Source organism: Giraffa tippelskirchi, chromosome 8 (genome assembly GCF_054371585.1).
Source record: "Giraffa tippelskirchi isolate mGirTip1 chromosome 8, T2T-mGirTip1v1.2.pri, whole genome shotgun sequence".
Taxonomy (NCBI): Eukaryota; Metazoa; Chordata; class Mammalia; order Artiodactyla; family Giraffidae; genus Giraffa; species Giraffa tippelskirchi.
Window position 1 is genome coordinate 131,547,409 of NC_137282.1, and position 24,957 is coordinate 131,572,365.

At 46.1% G+C, this 24,957-nt stretch overlaps 1 protein-coding gene and 1 long non-coding RNA gene across 2 annotated transcripts; one reads left to right on the forward strand and one right to left on the reverse strand.

Moving 5' to 3' along the window:
* Positions 1-2,854: 2,854 nt before the first annotated feature.
* LOC145517586 (uncharacterized) lies at positions 2,855-11,200 on the forward strand. The gene is made up of 3 exons (XR_014062178.1): positions 2,855-3,746; positions 3,939-4,124; positions 10,102-11,200. It is a non-coding gene; the product is annotated as an uncharacterized LOC145517586 (long non-coding RNA).
* TREM1 (triggering receptor expressed on myeloid cells 1) lies at positions 9,687-24,285 on the reverse strand. The gene is made up of 4 exons (XM_081520435.1): positions 24,162-24,285; positions 19,206-19,547; positions 17,772-17,961; positions 9,687-10,266 (listed from the first exon to the last, which is right to left on the reverse strand). The coding sequence occupies exons 1-4, from the start codon at positions 24,208-24,210 to the stop codon at positions 10,161-10,163; spliced, it is 687 nt and encodes a 228-aa protein (XP_081376561.1). The 5' UTR covers positions 24,211-24,285; the 3' UTR covers positions 9,687-10,160.
* Between the last annotated feature and the right edge of the window lie 672 nt (positions 24,286-24,957).

The window sequence follows — 24,957 nt, forward strand, 5'->3', positions numbered from 1 at the left end:
TTACTTAGTGCTCTGTGGTGACCTAAATGGGAAGGAAATCCACACACATAGCTGATACACACAGCTGATTCACTCTGCTGTATGGTAGAAGCTAACAATAACCTCAGATATGCAGATGACACCACCCTTATGGCAGAAAGTGAAGAAGAACTAAAGGGCCTCTTGATGAAAGTGAAAGAGGAGAGTGAAAAAGTTGGCTTAAAGCTCAATGTTCAGAAAGCTAAGATCATGGCATCTGGTCCCATCACTTCATGGGAAATAGATGGGGAAACAGTGGAAACAGTGTCAGACTTTATTTTTGGGGGCTCCAAAATCACTGCTGATGGTGATTGCAGCCATGAAATTAAAAGACGCTTACTCCTTGGAAGGAAGGTTATGGCCAACCTAGATAGCATATTTAAAAGCAGAAACATTACTCTGCCAACAAAAGTCCGTCTAGTCAAGGCTATGGTTTTTCCAGTGGTCATGTATGGATGTGAGAGTTGGACGGTGAAGAAAGCTGAGCACTGCAGAATTGATGCTTTTGAACTGTGGTGTTGGAGAAGACTCTTGAGAGTCCCTTGGACTGCAAGGAGATCCAACCAATCCATCCTAAAGGAGATCAATCCTGGGTGTTCATTGGAAGGACTGATGTTGAAGCTGAAACTCCAATACTTTGACCACCTCATGCGAAGAGTTGACTCATTGGAAAAGACCCTAATGCTGGGTGGGATTGGGGGCAGGAGGAGAAGGGGACGACAGAGGATGAGATGGTTGGATGGCATCGCTGACTCGATGGACATGGGTTTGGGTGGACTCCGGGAGTTGGTGATGGACAGAGAGGCCTGGCGTGCTGCAATTCATGGGGTCGCAAAGAGTCGGACGCGAAAGAGTGACTGAACTGAACTGAACTGAACACAACATTGTAAAGCAACTATACTCCTGTAAAAATAAATGAATAAAAGGATCTTCAGATTTCCCTTTTTAAAAAATCACAAAAACAAAGTCAGCATCTTCAAATCTCTGCTTCATCTTCACATCACCTTCCCGGAACATTTTCTCTGTGTGTTCAAACCTCCCTTCACCTCCCTGTTAGAAGGATGTATGTGATTACATTTAGTGCTAGCCACCTAGTCCAGAATAATCTCCCCATCTCAAAATCCTCAACTACATCTGCAAAGAACCACCCCCCCTTTTTTTATCATATAAGTATCATTCACAGGTTCCAGGGATTAGCACGTGGAGATCTTTTGGGAGACCATTTTCCCACTTATTATTCTCCCTATTCCTGCCTGTCCCAGCACTGTAGCCCCAGGCCACCACTAATCTACTTTCTATCTTTATAGATTTCCCTATTCTGGAAGTTTCAGGAAAACAAAATTATACAATACGTGGTGCTTTGTGACTGGCTCCTTTAGCATAGTGTTTTTGAGATTCGTCCATGTTGTAGCAGTACTTTCTGCAACAAGTTATATTGGTACTTCATTCCTTTAAATAGCTGAACAGTATTCCATTGTAGGGATATACATTTTGTTTATTCACTCACCAGTCAATGGACATTTTATCTGTTGATACTGACTGCTGCTGCTGCTGCTAAGTCGCTTCAGTCGTGTCCGACTCTGCGCAACCCCATAGATGGCAGCCCACCAGGCTCCCCCATCCCTGGGATTCTCCAGGCAAGAACACTGGAGCGGGTTGCCATTTCCTTCTCCAATGTGTGAAAGTGAAAAGTGAAAAGTGAAAGTGAAGTCGATCAGTTGTGTCCGACTCATAGCGACCCCATGGACTGAAGCCAACCAGGTTCCTCCGTCCATGGGATTTTCCAGGCAAGAGTACTGGAGTGGGCTGCCATTGCCTTCTCCGATTAGATGGTCCTAAAATTTATATGGAGATGCAAAGGTTATAAGATAGCCAAAACAATCTTGAAAAACAAAATTGAAGCACTTACATTATCTGATAGAGATATTTGCTGTGAAGCTACAGTAAACAAGACAGTGTGAAATAAGTGTAAAGACAAATAGATCAATAGAACAATAGAATAAACCAGAGGATCCAGAAATAGGCCCACATATACAGTACATCAATTTTTGCTAAAGGGGACAAAGGGGGGAGGGTCTATATTTATTATGTCCATGACTCTGTGTCCTCACCACTGATCCCGTGTGAGCGCCCAGCTGTGCCATGTTAACTGGACTCCTCAGCTCAGTTAGAGGCCGGGGCTGCATTAAGACCCCCAGATCTCTAGCCCCCTGTGTCTACTCCCCCTGTGGGCCCACTCCATGCTGGTCCTGCCTCAGGCTGTCCTGGAGCTTGTCCACTTCTCCAGCCCCTGCAATGCCTCCAAGGGCCGCTCCCCAATTCACCTCACTTACAAGAGGGCTACAAGGGGACCCTCTCGCAAGATGCTGGTGCAGAGAACTCCAGGCGGCAGCCGCCACCCCACCCTGCCCTGAGCACGTAGCACCTGGCCGCACACCCTGGCCCTGATTCTGTGCTGTGCTCAGTCACCACCCTGCAGCGGACATGCTTCCATCCTCTCTAAACAGCCTGCGAGTCCGCCGCAGGCCAAGCCAGCCTCTCACTTCTGTGAGCCGGCTTTGCTCAACCCTGCGTCGCTATTCTCGCAGGCGCCTTGTTCGCATGAGGAGGGGACAGAGCGGGTCTCGAGCCTCCTGCCTTTTTCCTTGCAGAGGCTACGCAGCAGAGCAGGCCAGGGACTTGCCCACACTTCACTGACTTCACAGAGCGATGCCCGAGTTGGGCATTTGGACCCTGCCCTCCCACCTCGCACCCCCTCACCACGACTATTTGCTCACCGCCGCGCAGCCCCCACGCACCCCGGCCTCCCGTGTCGCCTCATTGTCCGTCCAGACGGGCCGCACTCACGCTTGCTTTGCACCCAAGATGGCTGTGGAGGAGACTCGAGGGGAATAGGGCAAAAGGCGTGAGGCCCCAAAAGAGCACAGACCCTTTCTCTGAGGAAGGAAAATTAAAATTCAGAAGTGTGATTCGCTAAGGAGAAAAATATCTGCTTTAGTGGAAAGGAAACTCTAAATCAAACTGCCCAGTTATGAAAATACAGTGTGCAGCGAGTGTGCTATAACAAGTTGTAATCTGTATTAATAAGATGCTAAATTTATAATAAGGAACTGAAAGCTTTGTCAGCCAGTTTTGTTGAAACAGAAATAGAGAAAACAGCTGTCTAAGAAAATTCCCCACAGTGATAAGTGTTCCATGCCTTCCCATCCAACACAGTAGCCACTCCCATGCATGACTGTTCAGCTCTGACATGTGACACGTGTGACTGAGGAACCGATTCTTATTTTTCATTTAATTTTAATTCATTTGAATGCACACGGGCACATGTGGTTAAAGGCTAGAGTATTAGCACAGCTCTAGATGGTGAAGATGGACATTCACAAGATCCTGCCCCCCTCCTCCTAAGGATGGATTTCTTTGTTGTATCCTGTTTGTGTCAAAACTGTAAAGCTAACAAAAGTTAATGTATAAGAATATCTTCAAACATTGTGTAAAAGACAATATTCAGGATATTACGGTGCTTCAGGTTGGGAAGGACATCTTGAATAAGATCCCAAAACATAAGTCACAAGGGAGAGATGGATGGGTTTAATTACATTATTGAAATGCTGGCTTCTTGAATATCACCAGCACAACCTGTTGAAAAGAGAAAGATGAGTTTATTGCTCAGAGAGGTCAAGGAGAACTCAGCCTCAGCAGAGCTGTGCAAGCATCTTACATAAGGCAAGGTCAGAATGCAGTGGGAAGTTTGGTTCAAGGCAAGTCTTTCAAAGAAGGGGTGGGATTAAGACTGGGGAAGGATCACAGCACAGTAGCCCAGGATTGGTAGAAAGAGCAGCCCCTATCCCAAAAGACCTGCCCTTGGTTCCTAAAGTAATCATTTCTGATTTTATGATGTTCTGAAAACTCTCAATTTACAGGATGCTGGAATCGAACAGCTTTTACTTATGTGGCCGCCAAAGAAGCTGAATTTTCCAGATGTCACTGTGCAATGAATGATCATGTCAGAATCCCAGGAACAGAAGAGATTGATGGGAAATAGTCATTTTTAAAACACACTGAAGTTTCCGAGAAAAGTACCACAAATTTTGGAATTTATTTTCTGGGTATGTATCTTGTTATGGCCTCAGGGTGACATATAGCACATAATAATATCCAAAAAATTGTTTTGGGGAAATAGGAAGTTGCTATTATAACATGACTTTATGATAGATAAGAGAATGTATTTGCCATAACATAACAAAGAGGCAGTGTTTGTTTTCTACTCAGTTTATCTTTCACTGACAGCAAGAAAAAGAATCTTTAGAATTTGAACTATATGCACCTCAGTTTTGGCTAAGATTGTTTGGGCAGATGCTATGGAATTAACTTCCATTCCCACCTCCCTCTCTTGGGCCTCATGTAATGAAAGGTCTGCAAAATCAATTCTTAGGCTTTCTAGCAGCCATGGATCCAGGGATAATTTAGGCTCCACCAATCAAAGGCATCTGTATGAAATTTAAATTTGGAACCGAGTTGAGTAGGAGGAAAGGCATCCATTTTGCTGGTATAGAGTGTGGCTGACATGGGGTGAGTCTGGGACCAGAAACGATGCTGTAGCTTCCTGATTTGGAAAGTTTACTGATTCCTCAGAGTCCTCACTGTGGGATGAGCAGTGGCCCCTTAATCACCCTACCATGTATGTGGCTTTGACAGTCATTCCAAGAAGCTGAAGAATAGAAATTAAAAGATGCTTGTTCCTTGGAAGACAAGCTATGACAAACCTAGATGATGCTTTAAAAAGCAGAGACATCACTTTGCCAACAAAGGTCTGCATAGTCAAAGCTCTGGTTTTCCCGGTAGTCATGTATGGATGTGAGAGTTGAACCATAAGAAGGCTGAGCACCAAAGAATTGATGCTTTTGAACTGTGGTGTTGGAGAAGACTCTTGAGAGTCCCTTGGACTGCAAGGAGATCCAACCAGTCAATCCTAAAGGAAATCAATCCTGAATATTCATTGGAAGGACTGATGCTAAAGCTGAAGCTCCAATACTTTGGCTACCTGATGCGAAAAGCCAACTCACTGGAAAAGGCTCTGATGCTGGGAAAGATTGAGGGCAAGAGGAGAAGGGGACGACAGAGGATGAGATGGTTGGATCGCATCACTGACTTAATGAACATGAGTTTGAGCAAACTCAGGGAGATAGTGAAGAACAGGGAAGCCTGGCATGCTGCAGTTCATGGGGTGACAAAGAGTCAGACATGACTTAGCAACAACAACTTAATATTCTATTTTTAAAGAATACCTTTCTATTGTACTTAAAATAGGTACATTGGATTTTGTTGTCTGCAACTGAATCTTGACTAATACAAGTTCCAAGAAAAGATACCACATTGCAGAGTGAGCTGGAAGACCAGTATAACACATGCAGAAAGGTATCTAAACCTCACCCACATCAAGGATATGAAGTTGTGAGGATTTTGAAGATTAGGAGAGGATTTGGGAAGGCAGTTTTGGTGTCCTATGACTCCGAGGGCAGAAGGGAGTAGATGCCTGACCCTTACCTCAAGTCTAAGGAGAGGGGCTTCAAGGTCACAACTTGGAGAGCTTGTTAAGTGTCCCCTGGAGTTTGGAGGACACAGCAGACTGGTGTTTGACTCAAACCTGAGAACTACAACAGGCAGAGACTGCTGATGGCTCCCTGTCCCCATGGCAGAGTGAAGGAAAGATGGCTATATAGGGATCCACCAGAGCTCCAGTTTGCTGGAAGCTCAAGTTTGCTGGAATGAATGAAGTGGGTGTGTCCCGTGGACCAGATGTGAGCTTCACACATGTGAAACTTTCAGCAAAGGGTTAATAGTTCTGGTCCCAAATGGCTGCCTGGAGCGGGGGAGACCTCAGTGGAGGAAGGAAGTTAGAGGTCGATAGGTATAAGGAAGGAAAAATCATTTTCCTTCTACCCTTCTGAGTTCGTGGCTGAGACTCCTATATAAAAGAAGATTAAGGACTTCCCTGGTGATCCAATGGTTAAGAATCCACCTTCCTATGCAGGGGACGTGGGTTCCATCCCTGGTCCAGGAAGAGCCCACATGCCGTGGGTCAGCTAAGCCCATGTGCCACAACAAAGACCCTGCAGAGCCAAAATAAAATAATAGTAATAATAAATAAATCAAATAAAAATAACTAGCTTAGGTTTCTTTAAAAAAGAAGGTTAATAAGAGAAAAACAAACAAGCTTTTAAACATGCATACCTCATGTATAGGAGGGAGATGTCCAGGGTAAAATGAGGAGCTCCCCAAGGAGGTTTAGAACTGTGGCTTAAATACCATCTTCAGTTACAAACAAAAGAAAGACATGGGGAGTCTACATGAACAGGTCCAGCTGGTACTAACCTCTTTATCTTCTCAACTCTCAATAGCAGTGATCACCCTACACCTGGTTTCATCACCATCATCTTCCATAGCACCTACTGTGCCATAAACCTGAGCCAAGAATTTACATCAGTCTGCTTTTATTTATGTATTAATATTTATAGCTGTCTTGGGTCTTCATTGCTGTGCTTGGGCTTCTCTTTATTTGTGGCAAGTGAGGGCTATTCCCTAGTTGCAGTGGATGGGCTTCTCATTGCAGCGACTTCTCTTGTTGAAGAGCAATGGGGTCTGGGGCACGCAGGCCTCAGTAGTTGTGGTATCCGGGGTTAGTTGCCCTGGGGTAGGTGGAGTCTTCTTCCCAGACCAGGGATCGAATTCATGTCTCCTGCACAGACAGGCAGATTCTTAATCACTGGACCACCAGGGAAGTCCATCTGTCTGCTTTTAAACTATGAATACTCCTGAGTAGGGACTCAAATGAGGAAAACAAGGCTCAGAGAGGACAGAGGACTTCCTAAGGTCACATATTTAGAAAGTGGTAGAGATAGGATTTGAACCCAGCTCTGTCTGATTCTAGAGCCCTTACCTTCTCTCCCCACCCCCCACCCCCCCATGCCTTGCTAAGGGGACTTCCACCGTAATTTTGCCTCCATGTTGCTTCTTGGCCCTTTCATTGTTATTTGCCCTTTCCTCTATTAATGTTCCCCTATCTTAGTACCTGATACCTTTAGAGGGGGAATGCCCTCTACATATCAGTAGATAAAGGAGAGATCATTTGGTTGACTTCACAAAGTTTTCTCAACCTCAAGGTGCAGGAGAAGAACCTCCAGCTTCTATTTCATCATCCAGTCCCTGCTGGGACAGGGTCAACCAGGACAGTATGCATTCATGACCTTCCTTTCCTGCTTCTCCATCTCTAATACACATGTGCCCTGGTCCCACTTCAGTCCCTCCTTAAGAAATGAGAGAAAACCCCTCTTCAGGTACCTCCCCTTGGCCATCTACATCCCTCTCCCCGCCTCTCCTTACCTGAGACCTGGAGCAGCAGCAGCAGTTGCCATGGCCACCCCCAGAGCTCTCCCCCTCCACTTCATCCCCCTCCCTGGATCCACTGTGCATTATGCACTTCAGCATCTTTTCCATTTACTGGAGGATGTTGCCTCATTTGGGTGTTTTCCATCTTCCCTGAGGAGGCTTGGTTGTCAGTTTGCAGTTGAGAAACCCTGAGGAAAATGTGACAAGACAGGGCAGCTCAGGAAAATGCAGAAGAAAGAGGAGAGATCACTGCCCTTGTGACATTTTCCTTCCTGCTTTCATCATGTCACAACGCAATTGGGCAACACTCAGAAGCTCCCCATTCTCCACCAGAGCAAGTCTAGACCCATCCATCTGATGTCCCACCTCTCTGCCACCAAGACTGCCTCCAGCCACCAAGACATTCTCATCACTGGCCACGGACCACTACATCCCACAACCCCTCCTACCAATCTCCCCATCTGCCTGACACTGTATCCAGATTTGACTTGCCTTTTGAGGCCTGAGTCAATCCTTCCCGATGACCCACCTTCTTCCATCTTACCCCACACCGTGATTCCCAAGGATGGGCATGTATGTGGCTGAGTCACTCGGGAAGCTTGGCGAACATACACCTGTCTGGGCTTCACCCCAGACACACTGATTTGATAAGTCTGGGGAGATCCTAGGAACCTGCATTTTAACAAGCATACCAGGTGATTCTGAAGCAAGTGGTCCAAACAGAGGATGACCGAGAGCTCATCATCATCCAAAAGTCCTGTATGAGTCAGGTGGTCCCTGAAGTGTTCCTCAGGTGCTCTGCCTGGGTCTAAGGTATGTGCTTCCCTGAGTTCCAGTCCAGGCGTGAGCATAGAAACCATAATTTTAACGGTATTAGGAGTGACTCCAAGAATTGAAGTCCTGCTGTGTGCCAGATGTTTTACTCAAGTTGTCTCATCTAATTCTACCAGCTTTGGAATTGTGTAATGGATATTCATCATCTTTTGGCCCTCCAGCCCCCAATACCCTTTCCATTTGGGGGATATGCCCCAAGGTGTGGGTCTCATGGGGCACAGAACTCTACTTCCCCTTCTACTGAACATGGAGAAAGAGATTTCTCCTGCCCCTTCTCCCTGGCATTTATGGTGCAGACATGTGACTTGACCTAAGTGTGGCCAAATGCATGATTCTCAGAGGGGTCAGTCCCCAGGTTGGTAAGGAAGTCCTCACAGGATGGCAGGGGGCTCAGGGAGGGAAGGACTGTACCTTAGCTCTCAGGGTAACTGTTTCGCAAAAGTAGGGGAAGGGCATCCTGATGGTAAGAATATGGATGGTGGGTGGTAGAGTATATTTGCTCTTGGGGAATTTAGGACGACTTCGGCTTTGGCCATTCCTGAATGGGAATGGAAGGACCCATCATCTCTTCACCACTAATGGGTCCCCTTCCCCTTTGGAGTCAGAAGAGGTAGAAAATCAGAAAGTACTGAATTAAATCTGTTGGTGGGCCTGGACACCTATTTCATGGATGAGCTTGGGAGTGAAGGGGGAGCTGTGGGGGCAGAGAGAGAGGCAGAGGAAGGCAGGGGTCGGTGCCAGCAGGGCACTTGGGGGACAACCTCCAGGAGCCTAACTGGTGAGAGCTGGTCACCACCATCCCCGCCCCTCGTGTGATACAAGGAAGAGGCACTTAGATAGAGCAGGCTCCCTGTCTTTCTGGTCCATATGGCTTTGAGGCGCTTGGTCTTCAGTAAAGGAGCTCTAGTTTTCGTCCCTGCCGGTAAGTGGTGATGCATTTCTCACGTGGTCTCATTCCAGGCAAGGATCTCTGCCTTTGTGGGGTTGTTCTGAGGATCCAGCGGCCAGATGCACCCTTACTGATGCTCACAATAAATACACCCAGTAGACAAATGATATTGCTTTACTGGTCCTAAGCTATGGATCCTATCTCATCCTCCCAGTATTGTCCCAGGATATGCCCTTCTGGTTAGCTCAGTTCCCCTTTCCCAAATATGGAATTCTTACCATGACATCTCATCCTCTCTTTGCTCCATGGTTTTCAACAATCTTCTGGGAGTGTTGGGAAAGGCCATAAACGAAGGGGAGAAACTGAAACATCTGATTCTAGAGGAGAGGACAGCCCTGGCAGCTGAGAGAACAAGATGCTTCTGTAATCGGAACTCTGTCCAGTTCAGGACAAAATGTTATGGTCCACAGTGAGGACAAGGGCAGAATTAGCAGCCGTAGCCTCTGTGCCTCACAACCCCACAGACCTTGACAGTGAAAAGCATCAGACAGTGTCTTCATTTTTTAATATTTATTTATTTACTTATTTATTTATTTGGCTGTGCCGGGTCTTAGTTGTAGCACATGGGATCTTTGACCTTCGTTGCAGCATGCTGGATCTAGTTCCCTAACAGGGATGGAACCCAGGGGGCCCCCTGCATTGGGAACTCGGACTTAGCCCCTGGGCCACCAGGAAAGTCCCAGGCAGTGTCTTTATTTACTGACAGGCTTTATAAACCCTGAGCCGCCGGTGGAATGAGCAGGATTGGGGCCATATCTTCACTTGTGAGGGGGCAAAGCACACCCAAGGTTATCAGTTAAATGAGGGGAGTTGGCAGGTCCAAGAAGGTGGGATCCTGAGCCTTAGAAGTCACCTGAGTTACAGATCAGCTCACGTCACTGACCCCCACCTCTTCCCCTTACACCCCTCTCCAGGCACAACTGCCAGGTGGACATGGATGGAGGTCGGAGGTCATTCTTGTGGATTCCTGTGCCTAAGATGCAAATGACCTCTGCGTGACAGCAAACAGACCGATGAAGACCAGGGTCTTACTCAGGAGTCCACATGCCGCGGGAATGACGATGCTGATCCCAGGGCCCCTGGGGGAGACAGAAGAGTGAGCACTGCTATGGGCATGCATGCCCCCACACACATGCATATTTGTCATAGTCTTTCACACCCCTTGGCTCATTTGCTCCCAATCCCTCCTTTCCCAGTATTGACTGGCTCTGTAAATGCACTATGTCCTGTGCATTTAGTTTGCCCCATCACCTAAAACTACTGATTAGAAATATACTTAGTAGAGAGCACAGAGTCCACGTTCAGAAGAGGCATCAGGGAGAAAGGACAGGCCAGCGAGGCTCCTTCCTGCCTTGATGCAGTAGAGAGAGCGAGGGCTCCCAGAGCAAGGAAACCTGGCTTCCATTCTCAGCATCAGAATCTATCCTGGGATTGTCACCTCACCTCTCTGGCCTCATTTACAAGCTGAGAAGAATCCAGTCTTTATCAAAATCCCATCATGAATTTTCATAGGCTTCAGCAACATGCTTCTGAAAGTCCTGGGCAAACATCAGTAGGTACCATAAGAAAGGGACGCAAATGAATGAAGAAACTTGGCTTGTATAGACTCAGCAGATGTGGAAATAGGTTGTGTGTGTGTTCAGTTGCTTCAGTCGTGTCTGACTCTGCGACCCTATGGATTGTAGCCCGCCAGGCTCCTCTGTCCATGGGATTCTCCAGGCAAAAATACTAGAGTGGGTTGCCATGCCTCCTGACCCAGGAATCGAACCCATGTCTCTTATGTCTCCTGCATTGGCAGGTTCTTTACCACTACTGCCACTTGGGAAGCCCATGGAAATAGGTTATAGCACAACTAATCCATAGAGATGAAACACCGGGTCGAAAAGAGAAACAGCAGGGAAACAAATAGAAGTCCAGATATGGATCTAAGGATGGCTAAGAATTCGTATCTAAGGAAATTGGCAGCCCAATAGGTAGGCAAGAATTGTCTAGTAAATAAACAGTCTTGTGATATCTGGGTGGCAAAATGTAAGAAAAAGTCGTTGCTTCTATCGTTCACGCCATATAGCAAAATAACACCCCCCCCCAGATGGATTAAGATTAAAATAAAGTGGAAAAATAGAGAAGGCACCAGGAAATAGAATAAACACAATTAAGGAATAAAACAAAGCAATAATTTAAAAATCAACATGTTTGCCTATGCAAAACTTAAACCTGCATGTACAAGCTAGCAAAGGGAGAAATGATAGAACAGCCATAGAAAGCAGCACAAGTCCTTTTGTGCTAAAATCTACCCCCAGCCTGCAGCACTGTCTTGCATCTCCTGGAACTAGATGTCTGAGCCAGCCAAGCTCAGCCCTGGCTGCCCTGGCTGGGGACTGGGGCGGGGGCTGGAAGGCAGTGCCTCCCTAGACCCTCAAGCTTGCAGCTGTGCCCCCCACAGTGCAAGCCTGTGCCTGGTTCCAGCCCTACCGCCCAGGGAGTTTCCAGCTCTGGGCTCCACAAACTGTAACCTGTCCAAGTGTCTTGTGCCAGTGCCCTGCCACATCCCCTCCAAGCCCTGGAATTTTTTCTTGCACAGAGCTCCTGGAACATCTCCACTCTCAAGGGCAAGCATTGCATCCCTTTCTGAGGCTGTATGCAGGCAGCCAGACACCCCCACTCCATCCCACCCCACCCCAAGCACTCCAGCCACAGTGCTGGGGAATTCCTGTGCCCCTCACCGAGTGCTAGGAGTACAAATGCTCCAGCTCCCCAGCCCCTTCTCCATATAGACAACTCCTGTGATGCCCAGAAACCCCTTTAGTCCCTGTGAGACTCGCTTTGGTTATGGCACACTTTGCTAGGTTTCCTTCCCTCCCAGTCCCACTCCCCAGGAATGGTTTTTCCTGGGATCACTTCCTAAAACATTTGCACAAGATTTTCTCCACAGCTTGCCTCCAAGAAACCCTACAAAGATGGTGACAGTGGCTTCCTCTGAGGTGCCACACTCTCTGGCCCCAGATAGGTGCCTCTGCTCCTCCATCTCCGGGACAAACTGCTCCCTTCACTAAATTCCCTCTTTTTCAAACAGCTCAGTGGCTTTTGCCTTCCCGACTGGACTCTGATGCATAGAATGGTTCATGTTAATTAAAACACATAAAAGTCAAAAGGTGAAGGAGGCATAGCCTTTAGTAGGAATATGGGCGAATGTTTGCACTCTCAGTTTATACTCTGGAAAATCAGTGAAAAAATGAATAGCATTTATTGTAAAGATTTGTTTTATTTTAAAGATTTTAATGATCACCTACTATGTACCAGACACTTAGGCACAACAGAAGGGGAAAGGGGCACTCTGCCTCTACCCTATGGAGCTCAAAGTCCACAGTAATAGATGAAAGCAGGTCCCAGCTCATGTTTGACACCATGCAGGGCCCTGTGGGGCTCCTGGGCAGAAGGTTTTTGTGTCCCCCATTTCTTTGATTTTAGGAAACAACCTTCATTCAGCCTCCGTGGCTCTCCCTGAGCCCCAGGGGGCAGATTCAAGCAGTTGTTAATTAGAGAAGGGAGGGGAAGCTAAAGGCTAAAGGAGGAAAGGAAAGATATACCCACCTGAATGCAGAGTTCCAAAGAATAGAGATAAGAAAGGCTTCCTCAGTGATCAATGCAAAGAAATAGAGGAAAACAACAGAATGGGAAAGACTAGAGATCTCTTCAAGAAAATTAGAGATACCAAGGGAATATTTCATACAAAGATGGGCACAATTAAGGATAGAAACGGTATGGGCCTAACAGAAGCAGAAGATATTAAGAAGAGGTGACAAGAATACACAGAAGAACTATACAAAAAAGATCTTCATAACCCAGATAACCACAATGGTGTGATGACTCACCTAGAGCCCGACATCTTGGAGTGTTGAATTCAAGTGGGCATGAGGAAGCATCACTATGAAAAAAGCTAGTGGAACTGATGGAATTTCAGCTGAGCTATTTCAAATCCTAAAACATGCTGCTGTGAAAGTGCTACACTCAATATGCCAGCAAATCTGGAAAACTCAGCAGTGGCCACAGGATTGGAAAAGGTCAGTTTTCATTCCAATCCCAAAGAAACGCAATGCCAAAGAATATTCAAACTACCACACAGTTGCACTCATCTCACACACTAGCAAAATAATGCTCAAAGTTTTCCAAGCAAGACTTCAACAATACATGAACTGAGAACTTCCAGATGTTTAAGCTAGATTTAGAAAAGGTAGAGGAACCAGAGATCAAATTTCCAACATCCATTAGATCATCGAAAAAGCAAGAGAGTTCCAGGAAAACATCTACTTCTGCTTTATTGACTACACCAAAGCCTTTGACTGTGTGGATCACAACAAACTGTGGAAAATTCTTCAAGAAATGGGAATACACCTTACCTGCCTCCTGAGAAATATGTATGCAGGTCAAGAAGCAACAGTTAGAATCAGACATGAAACAACGGACTGGTTCCAAATTGGGAAAGGAATACGTCAAGGCTGTATATTGTCACCCTGTTTATTTAACATATGCAGAGTACATCATGTGAAATGCCGGGCTGGATGAAGCACAAGCTGGACTCAAGATTACCAGGAGAAATATCAATAACCTCAGATATGCAAATGACAACACCCTTATGGCAGAAAGCAAAGAGGAACTAAAGAGCCTCTTGATGAAAGTAAAAGAGGAGAGTGAAAAAGCTGGCTTAAAACTCAACATCCAAAGAACTAAGATCAAGCCATCCATTACCATCACTTCATGGCATATAAATGGGGAAACAATGGAAACAGTGGGAGACTTTATTTTGGGGAGCTCCAAAATCACTGCAGATGGTGATTGCAGCCATGAAATTAAAAGACATTTGCTCTTTGGAAGAAAAGCTATGACCAAATTAGACAGCATATTAAAAAGCAGAGACATTACTTTGCCAACAAGTCAAAGCTATGGTTTTTCCAGGAGCCATGTATGGATGTGAGAGTTGGACCATAAAGAAAGTTGAGCACTGAAGAATTGATGCTTTTGAACTGTGGTGTTGGAGAAGACTCTTGAGAGTCCCTTGGCCTGCAAAGACATCCAACCAGTCAATCCTAAAGGAAATCAATCCTGAATATTCATTGGAAGGACTGATGCTGAAGCTGAAGCTCCAATACTTTGGCTACCTGATGTGAAAAGCCAACTCACTGGAACAGGCTCTGATGCTGGGAAAGATTGAAGGCAGGAGGAGAAGGAGACAACAGAGGGTGAGATGGTTGAATGGCATCACCGACTTGATGGACATGAGTTTGAGCCAGCTCTGGGAGTTGGTGATGGACAGGGAAGCCTGGCGTGCTGCAGTAATGGGGCTGCAAGGACTCAGACACGACTGAGCAGCTGAACTGAACTGGGGATGCAAGACCAGGGAGAAACAGTCAAGAGCAGTCTTGGGACAAGGTTCTGTTTTCCCATCGATTGTTGTTCAGTTGCTCAGTTGTGTCCAAATTTTTGCAGCCCCATGAACTGCAGCATGCCAGGCTTCCCTGTCTTTCACTATCTCCCAGAGTTTGTTCAGACCCATGTCCATTGAGTCAATGATGCCACTCAAACATCTCATTCGCTGTCATCCCCTTCCTCCTGTCCTCAATCTTTTCCAGAATCATGGTTTTTTCCAATGAGTCAGTTCTTCCCATCAGGTGGCCAAAGTATTGGAGCTTCAGCTTCAGCATCAGTCCTTCCAATGAATACTCAGGACTGATTTCCTTTAGGATGGACTGGTTGGATCTCCTTGCAGTCCAAGGGACTCTCAAGAGTCTTGTCCGGCACCACAGTTTGAAAGCATCAATTCTTCGGTGCTCAACTTTCTTTATGGTCCAACTCTCACATCCATTGGGTCTTCCCTGGTGGTTCAGAGGGTAAAGCATCTGTCTGCAACGTGGGAGACCTGGGTTCAATCTCTGGGTCGGGAAGATCCCCTGGAGAAGGAAATGGCAGCCCACTCCAGTACTCTTGCCTGGAAAATCCCATGGACGGAGAAGCCTGGTAGGCTACAGTCCATGGGGTTGCAAAGTGTCAGACATGACTGAATGACTTCACTCACTCACATCTATACATGACTGCTGGAAAAATCATAGCTTTGACTATATGGACTTTTATCAGCAAGTCCATATCAGCAAAAGTAATGTCTCTTTGTTTATCAGCAAAGTAATGTCTCTACTTTTTAATATGCTGTCTAGGTTGGTCATAGCTTTTCTTCCAAGGAGCAAGCGTCTTATAATTTTGTGCTGCAGTCACTATCGGCAGTGATTTTGGAGCCCAAGAAAATAAAACCTGCCATTGTTTCCACTTTTTCCCTATTTGTCATTTCAAGTGATGGGACTGGAAGCCATGCTCTTAGTTTTTTGAATGTTGAGTTTTAAGCCAGCGTTTTCACTCTCCTCTTTACCCCTATCAAGAGGCTCTTTACTTTCTCTTTCTGCCATTAGAGTGATATCATCTGCATATCTGAGGTTATTGATATTTCTCCCAGCAGTCTTGATTCCAGCTTGAGATTCTTCATCAGTGGATACAGACAATATCTTTGAGCTGTTTTGCAGATACTGAAACCCCCTCCAGGTGGTAGAAGTTAAAGAAGATTAATGATGATATGCCACCCACAAGCATGTAGACCCTAGAACAGTTGGACCTGAAGGCTGAGGATGTTGACTCCTACTTACCTCATCACCAGCCCATCAGACGAATGTCCACGAGCTGATCACACCTTCTCTGAACAATTACTATGAAACTTGTCAATATCTTCCCCAAGTTGCAACACATAGTTTTGAGAACATTAGCCCACAGTGGCCCCCTTTGCCTAGAAAAGCAATAAAGCTACTCCTCTCTACTTCACCCAAAACTCTGTCTTTGAGACTTGATTTGGCATCAGCATACACAGAATCTAAGTTTTCAGTATCACATCTATTTTGACAGATATATATTTTAAATACCAGAGCCCTGTAGGCAAGCCTGCAGTGACACTGTTTCTCTTTCGCATTTCAGATCTCACTGCAAATTGTTTTCAACCTTTAGAAAACCAATTGGCAGTATGTATAGAGAAAAATGACTTTCCAGGTAGCTCTGTGAGAAAGAATCCACCTGCCAATGCAGGAGATGCAGGTTCAATCTCTGGGTCGGGAAAATTCCCTGGAGGAGGAAATGGTAACCCACTGTAGTATTCTTGCCTGGAGAATTCCATGGACAAAGGAGCCTGGCAGGCTACAGTCTATGTGGTCACAAAGAGTTGGACACAACTGAGCAACTGAGCGTGCAAGGACACATACAGAACAATATAAATGTTCGACTTCTCTTAAGGGAATTTCTTTTGAATGAACAATTTAAAAGAAGAAAAGGACATCTACAAATATATGTTCATCTCAGAGTTATCAATACTACAAAAAATGAAAATAATCTCAACGTCTAAAAACAGGCAAAGGATTATGTGAGCTATGGCTTTCTATTGATAGAAAAGTATGCTGAAATTCTGACTACAAAGACTAGGGAGCAACACTGAAGAATAGTTTTAGCCAAGAAAAATAATGAAAATGTGTATAATTAGAATTAATGCCACATTAAAATATATCCAAGCATGAATAAAAACTAGAAGAGAAGATGGACAAAAAAGACACATTAGATTGGTAGGAATATGGAAGAATATTTCTTTCTCTGCTAAGTCAACATTTAGTGATAAACACACTCTAAGATAAATCAACATTTAATAATAAACTGTATAAAAGGGTGTGCATGCAAAGGTCATGGTTCTTAGCTTTGCCTGCAAATTTTAAGAATCCTGAAGATCTTATAAAAATTACTGAGACCAGCCCCACCTCCAGAAATTCTAATTCTTTTGGTCTGCATAGGTCACGTGCATCAGTATTGAAAACAAGCCAGGGACTTCCCCAGTGGTCCAGTGATCAAGACTCTTGCCTTGCAGTGGAGGGGATGCTGGTTACATCCCTGTTTGGGAAACTGAGATCACACATGCTGCAGGGTGCATGCAAAATTTTTTTTAATAAGTAAATCAAGCAAGCCAAATAAAAGCTAATGCTCCAGGATATCCCAACACACATCACTTGCTCAGAGCTGTTGGGCTAGATTATGGCTTCCAGCTCTGATTTTTCTTCTACCCTCCCCTACCCACCAACCCTAACCATAGAAACAAGGGAACCGAAGCCAGAGAAGGCTCCTGAGTGGCCTGAAGTTACACTTTCAGTTGATCTGGCTGGCATTAGAATCCAGGGTCTCTTTTCCCTCTACACCATTAGGGGTTTGCTGAGCCCTTGGAATTCAGCACAGACGCCATTTCCCTCTCCTTACTCCTCTGACATGCAAGAAGCAACCACAGAGGGAAACGGTGGGGATAATGGCAGCCTCGTCATTGCCTCCAAGAGCCTCCCCCTCACTCCAGCAACACCACACTCCTCCCTCCCCTGGGAAGGTCCACCGGACCGAGGTGACTCAAACCCACCCTGCCCGCTACCCTGCCCCATCCCTCACTGTCCACACCCTCTCAGCACATGGACTGGGAATCAAAGGACTTGGTGTCCGATCCAAGGGCCCAGAGATCTGGAAACCATACCTGGTGACATGTGTCACATTTGTGGGAGTGACTGTGAAGCCAGGAGAGGAGAGCCTGTCAGCTGATGTGGAGATGAGTTGGGTCACGGGCCTGGGCCTGGGGCGGAGCTTGGTGGTGACGGAAGGAAGGGTGGGATTCAGAGCGGAGACCTGGCAAGGATACTCATCTGAGGCAGGGGTTCCCAAAGTACCTGCAAGAAAGCACATTGGATGGTTGGACAGATGGATGGATGGATGCATGGATGGATGGATGAGTGGTAGAGTAAATGGAACTGAGGAGGGAAATGAACATGGCCACTCATGAAGCAAGGTTTCCTTTTGCTTCTAATTTTAATAAAGAAATAGTGTGGCATTACTTGGGTCAGAGATGGGGAAAAGGAAAGAAGGAAGGAAAGAAGGAGAGAGGGAGATAAGGAAAAAGGAAGATATTTCCAGGCTATTCATGTTATTGGAAATGCACTTGCCTGGTATTCTTCACCAATCCATATGTACCCTTCTTCAAGAATAATTCCCTGATTTTCTTATACCATTCTCTCTGCCTTGCACTCATCTGTACCTGTGGCATATTGCTTTGCAAGTTATCTTTCATGAATATATTTCAGATATGTCTTGTCTTCCTTCCACAGGGGCTAGGAACTTGAATCTGTTCCCGTTCTAATCTGCTTTCCTTAATTCATCCGGTCAACATCTGTGGAGGCCCTACTATATGCCAGGCACTTCTTCAGTTGCTAGAGATACAGAGTTGAATAAGGCACAGATTATTTCCTCAAGGTTCTCAAAGATGAATAGGGGAGACAGTTACGGAAACTGGCCACTACTTCATCCAGTGAGATAGAGCTGTCTATGAAGAGGGCACAAAGTGAGCCCTGGTGCTTTGCTACTCAAGACGGAAGCCATGGACCAGCAGCGTCAGCATTGTCTGTGAAGAGGCTGGAAATGCAGAATCGAGGTCCCATCCTAGACGTATTACATTTAAAATAAGACCCCCAGGTGGTTTGTGCCCACTTAAGGTCTGAGGAGCACTGCTTTGGAAGCACACAGGAGGGCCCTCAGATGCATCCTTAGGAAGGGAGGGTGACTCACAGAGGCTTCCCAAGGAAATGACTTCTACATGAAGACCTGAAGCATGAGACTAAATTGTCCCAAGTCCATCACTCACCTTTCACCATATCCCACTTCCTACAATAGCACAACATGTTAGGTTCTGCTCCCAAAAAGGAATCCCATACAAACAATGAGATGCAGTCCCTTCTTACCGTTGGACCACATGTCTGTCAAGGACCTCAAATGAGAAACAAGGAGCTTCTAGAAACAAGGAGTGAGATCATAGGCTTCTAGAAATCCTGAGCCACAGCCCTACTGGTGCTACCACCACTGTCCCACCCGACCCCATCTGGCTCTCCCACCCTCTGCCACCCACCCCCAGGCCACTCACTCTTGGTCACCACCAGGCGGACAGGGTAGAACAGGATGATGGGGTCACTGGGTCCCAAGATCACACATCGGTACAGTCCTGAGTCTTCCACTTGAAGGTTGGTCATTCGGATTTGCAGCATGCCTTCACTGGGGATGTCTTCTAGGAAGTACTTCCCCACCTGGACTTGACTGGACCCCTCTGTGATTGCCAGTGTCTGGACCTCCCCATTATCTTTCAGCCTCTGCCAAGCCTTCTGGCTGCTGGAATACATGTTGGTATTGGTAGGACAGCTCACGTTCAAGGTCTGCCCCTCTGCTAGAGTACACTTCTCCTCGAATAGCTTAGCAGCAGCTTGGATTTCTGTAAGCAGAGAATTTGAGTTAGGCTCTGGGAGGAACAGCTTCCTTCTCTTTGGGAAAAAAGAAAAAGAGAGAGAGAGGAGCCACCTTTCTTTCTTGTTCAATCACCTAATTTTTAGACAAGATCCTCAAGGTCTCCAGAGAAGATGCAGCTTTCCCTGCAAGTTAGCATTAGACCCCAGATCTTATCACTGCAAGTAGTTTCGTGGCGGGGGGGAGGGGGTTCGTTTGGTTTTTTTGTTTGGTTGTTTGATTTTGACCACAAAAGTTAGACTGTGTATGATTTGCGCAAATCAACTTTCGTAAATGACTGTTTTTCAGAGGAAGAAACTGTCTGAATAGAGACAGAGCGTGGGACACATGCTAAGACCATGAGTGACAGGGACATGACGGGAGGGAAAGATTATAGAGAAGGATGTTCAGGATGCAGAGTGAGACTGCTGAATCCTAACCACTAGACCACCAGGGACAGGGTGCAAAGTGGATGTGAAGAGACGTTACTATCAGAAAGCGACCCCACTGAACAGCTAGAGCAGCTTCATCTAAGTCAGAGGAGGGAGATCAGTGGGAAAATGGTGAGGAAACCATCTCGAGGACATGGTGGACATTGATGTCTGGTGGTGTGGTCTTCATCTCTCCCTTCCTTGGGTAGCAGAGCACCTCTTTCTCAGGGTGCTCATCTTTCTCATCCTATGTACCTTTACTGATGGGGCTGCCCATATTCTCCAGGATGGACACAGAGACACAGGCTCAGCCAGCCAAAGAATCTCACCACCCTCGCCATGCTGATTGGCCTAGAAATGGGCTCATGACTAAGGCTGGGCCAATCGGAATCCTCTCTGAGACTGCTGCTCTTTCTTACTGTGTTGACTGGTCTATAGGATGCTGCTTGCATCCAAAAGGGTTACAAATATTATAGAATGTCAAGGACTCACAGCAGTGGTCCTCCACTGGGGACAATTTTCCCTCTGGGGACAATGGGGAATGCCTGCAGACATTTTTGGTTGTTCTAATTGGGAGCTGTACTGTGCTGTGCTTAGTCATTCAGTCATGTCCAACTCTTTGAGACCCCAAGGACTGTAGCCCACCAGGCTCCTCTGTCCATGGGATTCTCCAGGCAAGAATACTAGAATGGATTGCCATTCCCTTCTCCAGGGGATCTTCCCAACCCAGGGATCGAACCCAAGTCTCCCGTATTGCAAGTGGATTCTTTACCAGCTGAGCTACTAGGGAACCCCCATCCCTGGGAGCAGGGAGGTGCCAAAAGCATCTAATGGGTAGAAGCCAGAGATGTTGTTAAACATCCTCCAGTGCACAGGCCAGCCCCCGTAAGAAAAAATTAATCCACCCATAATGTCAATAGTGCCAAGGCTGAGAACCCTTGGATTACAGGGACAAAAGTTTCAATCACACTCTTAAATGTGGAACCTAGAATTGGCATGAGTTTCTGGTCTGGTCCAAGGGATCCTTGCTGATGGGAGGGCCAGGTAGAGTTGAAATAAGAAGATCCAGGTCTGTGTTTTCAACTGGACATAGCAGGGCTCCCTTTACTGAGGGACTACAGTTTATTCATCCAGGCCTGAGATACCTTCCTTCATGGAAAACCAAATAATGGACTGGACAGTGGTGAGTCAATCCACCTACCATTACCAAGGTCAGGCTACCACTACCTACAATTATCGCTGCTTTTATTAATCTAAATGTTAGTGTCCCCCTAAAATTCATATTTTGAAATCTTAACCTTCAAGGTGGAGATAGTTAGGTCATAAGGGCTCTGCCCTCAGTATTAGGATTAATGCCTTTATTAATGAGGCACCAGGGAGCTCCCTTGCCCTTTCCCCACATGAGGACACAGTGGGAAACTGGTAGTCAGTCTGCAACTCAGAAGAGGACCTTCCCCAGAACCCAACGATGCTCGTACCATGACCTTGAATTTCCAGCCTCCAGAACTGGGAGGAGTAAATTTCTGTTGTTTATAAGCCCCCCAGTCTGTGGTATTTTGTTATAACTGCCCGGATGGATTAAGACAGTAGGAATTACAGGAGACAGATTGCTCACAAACCTGCCTGGCTCTTGTGAAAGGAGACAGTAAGAAACTAATGCAGAAGTGAAGTCTGTACATCACTTTTTGCACCATTTCAAGAATGGACTTCTTTATATTATTAATGTAAAAAAGAATAACAAATACCTTTTACTGCTAAGTGTTTAAGACACTCTCTCATTTAATCTTTATAACTTATCAGTTGATACTGCTATTTTTCCAGTTTCAAGACAAGGAAATTGGGGGACAGAAAGTTTATTTAATAACCCAGAAGTTATTGTGTGATTTGGGCTTCCCAGGTGGCCTAGTGGTAAAGAATCTGCCTGCTGATGCAAGAGTTGCGGGTTTGGTCCCTGGGTTGGGAAGATCCCCTGGAGTGGGAATGGCAACCCACTCTAGTATTCTTACCTGGAAAATCCCATGGACAGAGGAGCCTGGCAGGCTACAGTACATGGGGTCGAAAAGAGTTGGACACGACCAAGCACACACACACACACATTATGTGATTTGCCCAAGGCTCCACAGGAGAAATGTGTGAAGTCAGGTTTCAAACCCTCATAGCCAGACTCTGGAAAGTGAAAGTAAAGTCAGTCGAGTCCGACTCTTTGTGACCCTAGTCTCGAAACTAGGAATAATAGTAGTATAAATTTATAAAGATTAAATGAGAGAGTGTCTTATATGCTTAGCAGTAAGTGTGACCCCATGGACTGTAGCCTGCCAGGTTCCTCCATCTATGGGACTTTTCCACGCAAGAATACTGGTATGGGTTGCTGTTTCCTTCTCCAGGGGATCTTCCCAACCCATAGGTTGAACCTGGGTCTCCCACACTGCAGACAGACTCTACCGTCTGAGCCACTAGGGAAGACTCTAGAATCAGCTCTAAATCTCTGAGCTAGATTGCCCAAGGCAGCTGTCTGGTTGGGATTAGAGCCAATCCCAACCCAAGTGAGAATAGCTGACTAACAATTTCCCAGGATACAGGGTCTAGAAGGAGCTTTTATGTTACACCCTAATCTACCCTGATAGGACCCAGTGGGGAAAAACAATTGGTTTCCTCTCAGTCTTCAACCTTCCATCTCCTCCCGGTTCTCCTTTGGAAAAACATGAATAAGACACAAGGGGGGACTTCCCTGGTGTCCAGTGGGGTTGGGAATCGGTCTGCCAATGCAGGGACATGGGTTCGATCCCTGGTTCAGGGAGATACCACATGCCAAGGGACAACTAAGCCCATGCGCCGCAACTACTGAACCTGTGCTCCAGAACCTGTGAGCTGCAACAAGAGAAGCCACCGCAATGAGAAGCCCATGCACTGCAACTGGAGAGTAGCCCCCACTCACCCCAACTAGAGAAAGCCCATGCACTGCAACGAAGACCCAGTGCAGGCAAATAAATGAGTAAAACTAAAAACAAATCAATAATAAACACAATCTCCACTGCAAAATGAAAACAGGTTTTTTTTTAAAAAAAAAAAGAAAAGACACAAGGAAATGCACTGGTCCACGGGAACCAAACTCCCATGCACCCATCCGGATCATCACTCCAGCTCCAAGGAATTCCAGAGTAACCCTGGTGCACAGGCTCTACCAGCTGATTGTCCAGGACTTTGCTCAGGGCAGTGGGCCCCCGGAAAACATCCTCTCCTCGGAAACTTTTCTGTCTTTCCAAAGCAAACCTTTCTTTTAACTCCTTGTTGATATGCTCCCCTTCTCTGCTTATTTTCTCAGTGTATTCATGAAGACTGGGAGCAGGAACAATGAAAGCTCCAAGTGCTTCCACTTTTAGTGAAGGTTTGTGCTGGGCGGGAAGGGAAGAGAAGGGCCCCGGCAACCCTGCGGAGACCGAGCAGCAGAGCCTCAGGGCCCTGGGATCACAGCCTCTGTGAAAATGGGCACTTTTCTTCTGTGAACTTCTGTGTCCTCAGCAATAGCAGGTTTCCTGGCCCACGCTTGGCCCCTGAGAGATATTTATTGAAGGGACTATGTCTTTGGGGTTTAGGCTTCCCTGGTGGCTCAGTTGGTAAAAAGTCTGCCTTCAACGCAAGAGACCCAGGTTCGATCCCTGGGTGGGGAAGATCCCCTGGAGAAGGAAATGGCAACCCACTCCAGTATTCTTGCCTGGAGAATTCCATGGATAGACATGAGGTCACAAAGAGTTGGACACAACAGAATGACTAACACTTCTTTCAACACCAAAAGCACCATGATGGAAAATAAAAGGAAAAAAATGTCAAACTCAAAAACAAAATTCCCTTAGCTCAAGTCAAGGTGAGATTTTTTCTACCATTTGTTTCCCACTTAGGGTTTTGCATGTCCTTGACAACAACAAAAGGCACAGGCATCTTGTTTCCCTAACCCACCCCCTTTAGTTCTGTTCTCAGGCCCTGTCTGTTCTCCCGATCCTTTTAAGTTTGGGTGGAGAAACCCAGTGTGGCATATCTGCTGGATGGTTCTGTCTTGGGTGGCCACATCCCCCGGAGCTCCAGAGGAAAAGGGAGACCTTTCTTGTGGAGGGCTTGGCCCCAAGCCGAGGTCCTGGGCAAAGAGCTCATCTGCTCACGCGTCCTCCGCATCTTACCTGGGATGAAGAACGTCCAGAGCAGCCCCCAGAGCCTGGCCTTCCTCATCCTTCCTGTGCACTGACTCCAGCTGCTCTGCGGCTCCTGGCACAGCTACAGGGGGACACTCTACCCGGAAGCTCCAGAAAGTTGCACAATGGGATGTTATGCCATTGCTGGGAGGTGCTGAGTCTGATGCTGTGTTTCATCACTGGTTGTCTTGGCTCCAGACATCAAGGACAACATAGGAATCCAAGACTGGGCTCATTCATAGACCAGAAAAGACGTAAGATGATATAGTACAAGACAGTGAAAAAAGAAGAAAGAAATTCAGAAGGTTCCTTACTAGAAGCAATGAAAGGCAGATTTGACAGTGTGAAAACTCAGTAACAGAAAAGAGTCACTTCAGAAATAATTCCAAATGTAAAATGAACAGGACACGTTAAAGAGCTCAGAAATATACTGGAGGACAAGGCATAGAAATCCGATCTCCAGATCATCTACAAGTAAGAAATGTCCTTGAAGATTAACATATGACAGTAGATCATAAACAAGGTCAAAAGTGTATATTAAATAAAAACACTTTCCAAGATAGAAGTACCCCAATGTTCAGAGCAGCACTAGTTACAATGCCCAAAATATGGAAATAACTTAAATGTTCATGAACAGATGAATGGATAAAGAAGATGTGGTATATATGCAAATATATAGGAATATTATTCAGCCACAATAAAGAATGAAATAATGCTATTTGCAGCAACTGGAATGGGCCTAGAGATTATCATACTAACTGAAGTAGTCAGACAAAGACAAATA